At 43.4% G+C, this 11,400-nt stretch overlaps 1 protein-coding gene across 1 annotated transcript; it reads right to left on the bottom strand.

Annotated features, from left to right (window-relative positions):
* Positions 1–5,726: 5,726 nt before the first annotated feature.
* On the bottom strand, positions 5,727–7,543 carry LOC122923266 (leucine-rich repeat and immunoglobulin-like domain containing-NOGO receptor-interacting protein 4). The gene is made up of 2 exons (XM_044274048.1): positions 7,414–7,543; positions 5,727–7,243 (listed from the first exon to the last, which is right to left on the bottom strand). Exon 2 carries the CDS (start codon positions 7,239–7,241, stop codon positions 5,727–5,729), a length of 1,515 nt encoding a protein of 504 aa, XP_044129983.1. The 5' UTR covers positions 7,242–7,243; positions 7,414–7,543.
* Between the last annotated feature and the right edge of the window lie 3,857 nt (positions 7,544–11,400).

Consider the following 11,400-nt stretch of genomic DNA (forward strand, 5'->3'; position numbering starts at 1 on the left):
GCATGCTGTAGCTAATCCTACCATGTGTGATACTGCCTGCTGTACCTTATCCTACAATGTGTGATACTGCCTGCTGTACCTAATCCTATCATGTGTGATACTGCCTGCTGTACCTAATCCTACCATGTGTGATACTGCATGCTGTAGCTAATCCTACCATGTGTGATACTGCATGCTGTAGCTAATCCTACCATGTGTGATACTGCCTGCTGTACCTTATCCTACAATGTGTGATACTGCCTGCTGTACCTAATCCTATCATGTGTGATACTGCCTGCTGTACCTAATCCTACCATGTGTGATACCTCTCTTATGAGCCGTGTATCTCATCCTCTCCTGTGTGATACCTCTCTTCTGAGCCGTGTATCTCATCCTCCCACGTGTGATACCTCTCTTCTGAGCCGTGTATCTCATCCTCTCCTGTGTGATACCTCTCTTCTGAGCCGTGTATCTCATCCTCCCACGTGTGATACCTCTCTTCTGAGCCGAGTATCTCATCCTCCCACGTGTGATACCTCTCTTCTGGACCTCACTACATGGATGATACTGGTATAGTCAGCAGGGAGTCATGTGTGGACCCCATAATCCTGTATGTGGGGGCCTGGGGCTAGAGTTTGGGGTAACACAGAGCCGTGCGGCCCTGGACCCCGTTGCCATGGTAACTGCTACAGCAACTATCACACACTTACCTGAATACGGTAGTCTGTGAGTCAGTGACGTCACCTGACGTGGCTACAGCGCTCTGTTTTTTTCTGATTGGTTAGCACTTTCCTGATGAACCAATAGGAAGTGCAGGGGCGTGGCTTCACACATGTTTGACAACATGGCACATGAGGCGCTCTGTGATTGGTTCTCCAGACTGCCAATCAAAATGATCAAACGGCTGAAAAGCTCAGAGCGGGACGGTCGCCTCAGGGAGCGTGACGGCCGAGATCTCGGTACATGTTTATCATTCGTTAACCGGCTTTCATTAACCCTTTACTGACAGCCTGTGCTGAGAATTAACCCTTCATTCACAGAAGAATTCTTTACTGTCAGAAAATATCCATTAACCCTTTACTGACAGAATATAGTCTCTATTAGCCCTTTACTGACAGAATATATAATTCACTGACAGAATATATCATCCACTGACCATTTACTGACAGAATATATCCTGTATTAACTCTTTACTGACAGAATATATCCTGTATTAACTCTTTACTGACAGAATATATCATCCACTGACCATTTACTGACAGAATATATACTGTATTAACTCTTTACTGACACAATATATACTGTATTAACCCTTTCTGACAGAATATATCATCCACTGACCATTAACTGACAGAATATATCATCCACTGACCATTTACTGACAGAATATATCGTCCACTGACCATTTACTGACAGAATATATCATCCACTGACCATTAACTGACAGAATATATCATCCACTGACCATTTACTGACAGAATATATCCTGTATTAACTCTTTACTGACAGAATATATACTGTATTAACCCTTGCTGACAGAATATATCATCCACTGACCATTAACTGACAGAATATATCATCCACTGACCATTTACTGACAGAATATATCGTCCACTGACCATTTACTGACAGAATATATCATCCACTGACCATTAACTGACAGAATATATCATCCACTGACCATTTACTGACAGAATATATCCTGTATTAACTCTTTACTGACAGAATATATCCTGTATTAACTCTTTACTGACAGAATATATCATCCATTGACCATTTACTGACAGAATATATACTGTATTAACTCTTTACTGACACAATATATACTGTATTAACCCTTTCTGACAGAATATATCATCCACTGACCATTAACTGACAGAATATATCATCCACTGACCATTTACTGACAGAATATATCGTCCACTGACCATTTACTGACAGAATATATCATCCACTGACCATTAACTGACAGAATATATCATCCACTGACCATTTACTGACAGAATATATCCTGTATTAACTCTTTACTGACAGAATATATACTGTATTAACCCTTGCTGACAGAATATATCGTCCACTGACCATTTACTGACAGAATATATCCTGTATTAACTCTTTACTGACTGACAGAAAATATCCTGTATTAACTCCTTACTGACAGAATATATACTGTATTAACCCTTTCTGACAGAATATATCGTCCACTAACCATTTACTGACAGATTATATCATCCACTGACCATTTACTGACAGAATATATCGTCTATTGACTTTTTACTTGCAGAATATATCCTGTATTAACTCTTTACTGACAGAATATATCTCCCATTGACAATTTACTGACAATATATACTGTATTAACTCTTTACTGACACAATATATACTGTATTAACCATTTCTGACAGAATATATCATCCATTGACCCTTTACTGACAGAATATAGCCTGTATTAACTCTTTACTGACAGAATATATTCTGTATTAACCCTTTACTAAGAGAATATATAATTGATTAACCTTTTACTGACAAAATATGTTTCCCCATTAACCCTTCACCTAAATAATATTCTCCATTAACCCTTCACTGGAAGAATATATCCTCCCTTAACCCTTTACTAGCAGAATATATCACCCATTAACCCTTGATAGCTCCTCCATTAACCCTTTACCTGATCTCTTCTCTCTCCCTCTAGCTTCAGAACATTAACCCTTCGTCTCTGCTGGCTCACTGAGGTACCGTGCGTTGTAGACTGTTCTGTATTGCTGTATTATATTTGGGGTCCGGGGGTAGCGGTCTTCACTAGACCGCTGCTCAGTCTTACCTTACAGACCGGTGGATTGATATATACACAGTGATGTCACCACATTGGGGGGGGGGGGCACAATCTGTTAGATGAGGCCCAGTGTGGCCGCAGGAGGTTACTTCAGTCAGGGGGTCTCCACGGGGGTCCTGATGGCACATAACATTAGCCCATACACCAGGGTGTCTGAGTAGTGACCGAGCAGACATCATGGCATTCGCTTCTTACTGGAAGTGATGGTTTCCTCCTAGCCCAGTCTCTGATATTTCGCTGTGGTACACAGGGGGTCCAGGTTTCAGCTGCGCTGTGTGAACTCGCCTATACTGCCAATTACAGGCTGCCGACACCACAGTCTGAGGAAACAAGTTTGGACCATGTTGCATTTAAAGGGATATCCCCATCTTATAATATAATGCCATCCCTTTGTAATTGGACCATTTGGACCCCCACCATCCTGAGATTGAAGTGGATGCAGTGCGGCGCTGGGTCCTCTTTACTGGTTTCCTGTAGAGCAGCCAGGCGCTGCAGCGTGGCCATGGCTGGGAGAACCACTAAAGCTACACGGAGTCTCCTTCATTCTTAGAATCAGTGGGTTGATGGCATATCCTAGCTATTTGCCATCACTTTAATGTACAGTGCCGGTGATAATGACGCCACATTCCCTTTTGACAAAAACTGACCAGGTGAGCCATCCTGTACTGTAAATGCAGGAAATATACTGAACTCCGCCACCAGAGGGAGCCACTGATCTGTACATGTTTTCTACTTCACTGAAATCTACTGTCATATGGAATGATTTAGGAGTAATACCCGAGGCCTATGAGAAATCATGTCTAGCATATATATATATATATATACAGTACAGACCAAAAGTTTGGACACACCTTCTCATTCAAAGAGTTTTCTTTATTTTCATGACTATGACAATTGTAGATTCACACTGAAGGCATCAAAACTATGAATTAACACATGTGGAATTATATACATAACAAAAAAGTGTGAAACAACTGAAAATATGTCATATTCTAGGTTCTTAAAAGTAGCCACCTTTTGCTTTGATTACTGCTTTGCACACTCTTGGCATTCTCTTGATGAGCTTCCAGAGGTAGTCACCTGAAATGGTTTTCACTTCACAGGTGTGCCCTGTCAGGTTTAATAAGTGGGATTTCTTGCCGTATAAATGGGGTTGGGACCATCAGTTGCGTTGTGGAGAAGTCAGGTGGATACACAGCTGATAGTCCTACTGAATAGACTGTTAGAATTTGTATTATGGCAAGAAAAAAGCAGCTAAGTAAAGAAAAGCGAGTGGCCATCATTACTTTAAGAAATGAAGGTCAGTCAGTCCGAAAAATTGGGAAAACTTTGAAAGTGTCCCCAAGTGCAGTCACAAAAACCATTAAGCGCTACAAAGAAACTGGCTCACATGCGGACCGCCCCAGGAAAGGAAGACCAAGAGTCACCTCTGCTGCGGAGGATAAGTTCATCCGAGTCACCAGCCTCAGAAATCGCAGGTTAACAGCAGCTCAGATTAGAGACCAGGTCAATGCCACCCAGAGTTCTAGCAGCAGACACATCTCTAGAACAACTGTTAGGAGGAGACTGTGTGAATCAGGCCTTCATGGTAGAAGATCTGCTAGGAAACCACTGCTAAGGACAGGCAACAAGCAGAAGAGACTTGTTTGGGCTAAAGAACACAAGGAATGGACATTAGACCAGTGGAAATCTGTGCTTTGGTCTGATGAGTCCAAATTTGAGATCTTTGGTTCCAACCACCGTGTCTTTGTGCGACGCAGAAAAGGTGAACGGATGGACTCTACATGCCGAAGCATGGAGGAGGAGGTGTGATGGCGGGGGGGGTGCTTTGCTGGTGACACTGTTGGGGATTTATTCAAAATTGAAGGCATACTGAACCAGCATGGCTACCACAGCATCTTGCAGCGGCATGCTATTCCATCCGGTTTGCGTTTAGTTGGACCATCATTTATTTTTCAACAGGACCCCAAACACACCTCCAGGCTATGTAAGGGCTATTTGACCATGAAGGAGAGTTATGGGGTGCTGCGCCAGATGACCTGGCCTCCACAGTCACCGGACCTGAACCCAATCGAGATGGTTTGAGACCGTTGGAAGACCATTTCAGGTGACTACCTCTTGGAGCTCATCAAGAGAATGCCAGGAGTGTGCAAAGCAGTAATCAAAGCAAAAGGTGGCTACTTTGAAGAACCTAGAATATGACATATTTTCAGTTGTTTCACACTTTTTTGTTATGTATATAATTCCACATGTGTTAATTCATAGTTTTGATGCCTTCAGTGTGAATCTACAATTTTCATAGTCATGAAAATAAAGAAAACTCTTTGAATGAGAAGGTGTGTCCAAACTTTTGGTCTGTACTGTATATATATTGTGAAGACATATAATGCTAGGCTGCCCTGGTGATTGTAGGTAAAACTTATGTTATAAAAGGGAAGACGAGTCCTAATATTATTGGTCGTGGACATTAGTACTAACGTTGAATCATACAGTATTCTGCATGGCTGAACGGAGCTTTCCTGGTGCAGATGGACACTGCAGACGCGGTAAGAATTCAGCCACAAACTCTCTAAAAAAAAAAGAAATCTTTATCTAAAACTACCCGTTTGATGCCAAATAAACTTGACAATGACACATATATACATTTTCATCAGGCACAAAAGAATTTACAAGTTTGACATCACAGAGACGTGATGTTTTCCGGAAGGAGGCATAGAATTTTTATACTTTGGTCCGTGCCCTATAAAATTTATGCTTCTTGTCTGTTCTTTCAGGCTGGGTATATACCGTATGTGCATAGGTGTGATAAGCAATACTTTACATAGAAGCAGAATTTACACTAATTTTGTATCATCAGTGTAAGAAATGTATATGATTTGGTAGCACGTTGATATATCTGCTGTACACTAACCCCCTAGATTAGTTTCATGGTGAATTTATTGTCTTCTGATGGTGAGGTACCCCGAGAAGTCCTGGGAATGTAGTCTATGTTAGCCGTGTGTTTGATATTCCCGCGACCTCGGCTCCAAAGAAAGATAAAGATGAAGCAGAGCGTTACAGAGCTGATGAAAGGCAGGACGCCCCCCGCGGTAATAACAGCCAGCAGATGGGTATGTACTATGGAGAGTGGCGGAAGGAGAGTGCTACCATTAAATGGTGTCACTTCCAGGTGGACCCAAGCTGTAGCATTACCTGCCAAGTTACTGGCCACACACAGGTAAGATCCAGAGTCCTGGGTCTGTACTGGTAAAAACTGAAGCAAGCCTCCTGGTAGGACGGATATCCTCCCTGCTGCATTCTCTACAGACTTCAGTAGTGTCATGTTTATTGTTCTCCATTTTTGGGAGTGTGCCGGTGGCCACACTAACCTGGTCACTTCTGCTGCCAGTGGTGATGTGTTCTGTGGCAGTTCTGTGGTGACCCTTCCCGACACATCCAGCTCTGTAGATTTAGTACCTCCTGTCCAAGGCATCTGTGGTAGCACCCAGTGTATGGATGGCTCTGGTACCCCATAGCTCTGACAAGTTATGATAAGTCTGTCACCTTCTTTAACCTTTAACTCTTGTGTCCCTTGTTCCACCATCCTAGGAGGTTGGCAGGTAAAGAGTTCTGGGCATAGCCTCTCTGAATGATCAGGGATAATCATTCCTTGTAGTGCTGCAGGAGCTGCACAGACTGGCGGGCTTCCCCCAAAACTAATTTTTTTATGCAAGAGCCAGCAAAGACGGCAGTCACATGAAAGGTTAGTACCGGAAAGCAATAACCTTTCTAGCATTCCTGGATGGGGCAGTCCATCTTCTGCTACCCAACAAAGGGGATTGTGTGACAGATCTAGCAGACGTAGGTGGTCAAGACCATGGAATGAACCTGAAGGTATTGAGTGCAGTCTTCCTCCAGAAAGCCGAAGCTCTTCCAGTCTTCTCAGGGAACTAAAACACTGTTCTTGAAGGATAGTGATAGGATTCTGGGAGAGATCTAGTCGTCGAAGATGAACTTGAGAAACCAGTGCCTCTTTAGGTACTGAGGTTAGGTTACACTGGGTCAGCGAAAAGGAGGAAAGATTCAGTCCGGACAGACTCAGTGGACCAAGATTCTTGAGGAAGGGCCAGTGATCCATATCCAGTACTCTCAGGAGCGGCATCCCTGAAAACGAGAGATCATACAGCACTGTACTGGTAACGCCACCCAGCCTTAGTTCTGAAAGACGTAGAAGAGCAGCAAGAGCATGAGTTGGTACAGTGCTCAGTTTGGTCTTCTCCAGCCCCAGTCTCTGCAACAGTGGCATTCCTAGGAAAGCCCCTGGAGATATGAAGAGTAGTGGATTGTCACTGACCTCCAGGTGTCTAAGTTCTTTCAGCCCTCGAAATGTCTGATCCAGCAGAATGACCAGTTGGTTCGCTCGCACATCCAGCCACGTCAGATCGGGCATGCCTGTAAAGACCCCAGGGGGGAGAAGTTTCAGATGATTATGATGAATTAACAGAATGCGTATGTTTGGCAAGCCACTAAAGGCTCCTGGTTCTATGCGGGATAAGTGGTTGTTGCTCAGGTCTAGTTCTTGCAAATACTGCAGATGGATAAAAGCTCCATGTGGCACTGACCTGATACGATTATAACTAAGATCCAGGAAATGGGAAGTCAGAGGGATTTCTACGGGGACTAAGTTCAGCAGCATGTGTTTACACAGGGTAGCATTGTCAAGGGCAGGACAGACGCAAGGCGGAGGACAACAGGAACACGAAACGAAAAGTACGATTCCAATAGAGAAAACGAGGACTGGTGAATGCAGACTCTGCGGACAACTCCCGGCGTCCATCTTCACAGAGAAGGAGTATATTCAGGAGTGGACATGCTGGGGATCAATCTGCCGTTCTCCAGACCTGCAGGTTTAATAGAAGCAAAGTATTAGTTTCATGTCCTTTACGTATACCAACGTGCTCTTAGCATTTCCACCTAAAATCAAAATGACCTCTTGTAAATGATACTCTTTTCCTTGCTGTCCTAGGTGGCCAGTGTCACTAAGCTTTCCCATATTCCCCAACAGTAGCCTCTGTTAATCAGCGACATCACTGCATGACATGGAAGTGGAAAAAGCTAAATCTATACATGTAGTCTGAAAAATGATCCTGCTCTTCTTGAGTTTAGTTTCTGCATTACACAAATGGGATATCTGATAGTTTTTACAAAGGGGCTCCAAGTATTGTATTACATTTTAGTAAGGCTGGCCATACAGCTTAGTTCGCTGACAGCTATTAATCCAGACCGCTCTGTACACATGCACACTCAGCTGAGCATACATGTGTCCTAAATGGGAAGCTACTAGGCATCTATGGATTGGAAGGTTGGATTCTCCCCAAATGTCTGCAGTTGGGGGAAAGTCGAGAGGACCCCATACACTTTAGACATTCAACCAGAATCAGTGGGTTTCACCAACATTGGCCGGCTTGACATAAATACTATGTTTAAACTACAGCAGTGGCCGGTAACCTGTGTCTCTCTGTCTCCTGTAAAACTACAACTCTCAGCGGTTAGGTAACACTGGGTGTTGCAGTTTTGCAGCAGTGGAAGATCTATAAGTGGCAGACCACTGGTCTACGGTAAATCTCAGAACACCGTATATAACTGTTGTCTTCTATATGGGTACAGGCTGTTTTTTCAGGTTAGGGTCTATGTTGTTCTCGTGAAATGGTTTACAAGACGAAACCTACTGGTTCCTCGTAAACTCACATATGTTGCAGTCTCTATAATCTGGCCTATTAGCGCGGCAAACGGAGGTTAATAGGCTGTCTCTGTCCTCCCTGGCAAATGATCCCTTGCATGTCACAGAAGCAGCAGAGAAAGTCCCAGTGTTCCTCTTGTTAACTGAGTTTCTGATGGCATCATCGTGAAATCTTAGCACCCCTCCTGCTGAATATTTAATCTGCTAATTTTGTTGGATCCTGGCTGGCAATGCGAGACAACCTGCGACTCGAGATGACTGTACCCAGGAAAATATGAAAAGAGGAGATGAGGTTTCCTCCGGCCCGTTTGTATAAATGGTGAACAAAGATCAGCCGACCATATGTCTGAGCGTCAGACCTCCTACATACAAATATACCAGTCTGTGTCCTTGGGGGAGAAGCTATGGGTCATTGGAAGACTATTTATAACCAATATAAAAGAAAGCAGCATCGCAGAGCACCACGACCATAGGCCAAAAGGAGAAACTGTCAGCCTGTCTGCAGCAAACGTATGAGGAATACCGACACGAGAAGCCTGAAGACCAAACATATACAGAAAATCTGCTCCATGTTCTGGAGGAGAGCTTGGAAGCCACCATGCTTTTCTGTCTGACTGGAGCTAGACGATACTAGTTACTATATTGGTATAACCTAAATCTACATGCATTTGTAACTAGTCCAGTGTGCTATGGCTGCCTGCCAGGTACTCAGCCTAGAAAGCAAGATTTCTGTCTGGAAAAGTGACAAGTCAGAGGTCCAGCGGATCATTTCAGCTCTCAGTACAAGGAGACACCAGAGTGGTGTGCGTTTCATTGAACACAGCATAAACTCAAATCTTGGCTTACTAACAGCTCTGGTGGTCGAGAACTCTAAGTAGAATATCTAGATGACCTGGAAGGAATAGTCTTAGGGTATATTCAGACATGGTGGATGAGCTGCTGATTTTATAAAGCACAATTGTCTTACTATGAGACAGACCTGCAGGTTTAACTGGGTAATTTTGAAGCAAAATGTTGCATCTTGGGTCACGGCTCTTTAATGTGTGGCCACAACCCCTTCCCATTACGACATAACCACATTTCAGACTAGGAGTAGATCATTTCTGTAAACCTAGATGCACCAAATTGCAACACTTTTCCAACAAAATCTAGGTGCACTTACTTTAGAAAATGCGATGTGTGCGCCTGGCCATAGTGCGATACAGTGTCCAGTGCAGTGATGAATGAAAAGCTTTAATTCTGGACTGGAAGTGAAGTTCTGTCTGGACACTGCTTCCTCTTATTAATAATTTTCTAGGAAATTTAGCATAGGGTATTTACTTACAGTGAAGACCTCAGGATAAGACAGTCGACCGAGAAGAAGCATGAAGGGAGTGCAGTCAGTTGATTGAAACTCAAGGAGATTATCTTTCTGTTCTGTGACAAGAGTGAAACCCAATCTTTATCTGCGTAGCCGGGTCTGAGGAGTTGGAGCTTTCTGCCACTGCTCCTGGACAGCAACAGGGACCTTTTCTTTAAAGTGGTATTCCGGTTGTTAGAAATTATCCCCTATCCATAGGATAGGGGATAACTATTAGATCAGCTGGGGTCCTACTGCTGGGACCCCCACCGATCACAAGAACGGAGGCCTCGTACTCTCTGCAGCCCCCTAAAATGAACTGCCGCTTCATTAATTTCTATGGGAATTCCGGAGATAGCTATCTGGAACTCCCATAGAAATGAATGGAGCGGCCACGTGCATGCTGGATCAACCGCTCTATTCATTTCAGGGAGGCTGCAGGGGGTACAGGGTTCTCGTGATCGGTTGGGGTCCCAGTGGTAGGACCCCTACCGATCTAACAGTTATTTCCTATCCTATGGATAGGGGATAACTTCTAACAACCAGAATACCCCTTTAACCGCCCAACAGTCATATTACAATTGGAAAACATTTTAAAAATGTCACTTTTTTTGCACATTTTGAATGTATGTCTGAAGTAAATATAGCGGCCACTTAATTCAGGTGACCGAAGTGTGTTTTAACCCCTTTAGTGACAATAATTTCCGCCTTAAGGACCAGTAATTTTTTCCCTCCTGCGTGTTCCACTGGTCATTAGGGTTTTTCTTCAGTTGAGCTATATGAGATGTTACATTTTATGAGACGTTCTAGTGTTTTAGTAACCATTTAGGGCGGAGGAGTAAAAGAACATAAGAAACATCTTGTGGGATTCAGTTTTACATTGTTCACTGTGTAGTATAAGCAATATGATATTTTTATTCTGTGGGTCAGCAAATTTATGTCATTTTTATTATGTTATACCTGCATAATAAAAACACTAGTTTTTTTTTTTTACAAAATAGAGTATTTTTCACTTTATAAGATGCATTTTTTTCCACCAAAATGGAGGGAAAATGGCAGTGTGTCCTATAAATCAAATACTAGTGAGCCTTTCCATTATAGAAGAGCTCATTAGTATGCAGGATACACGGGGAGCAGTGAGTAAAGCGCTGCTAGTGCTGGCTGTACCCACCACTCCCTGGTTTTCTCTGGGCCCGCACCGTCCTGGGTACAGTGTAAGGACGTTGGGTGTCAGTTTTAGACTCCGGTCTTAATAACCTCTACGCTGGCGGTGGATCTGCCGAAGTAGAGGTGCCGCCTCTACATAACTTCAGTGCATCCACTGCCAGCTTCCTTGCTGGCATAAATTTAGAACATTTCCTACACCTTCTCTCTGATCTGTCTTAGATCACAGCCAGATAAAGAATTCATATCTTGGGCTCTGTAGGAACTAGAGATATGGGGCCAGATTTATCATGACTCTGACAGCTCACTCCACTTTAACATATGGCTAAAGTCAGTTTTAGCCAAGTCAGATTTATGATCGGCCCT

This window comes from Bufo gargarizans, unplaced genomic scaffold (assembly GCF_014858855.1).
Source record: "Bufo gargarizans isolate SCDJY-AF-19 unplaced genomic scaffold, ASM1485885v1 original_scaffold_1415_pilon, whole genome shotgun sequence".
Taxonomy (NCBI): domain Eukaryota; kingdom Metazoa; phylum Chordata; class Amphibia; order Anura; family Bufonidae; genus Bufo; species Bufo gargarizans.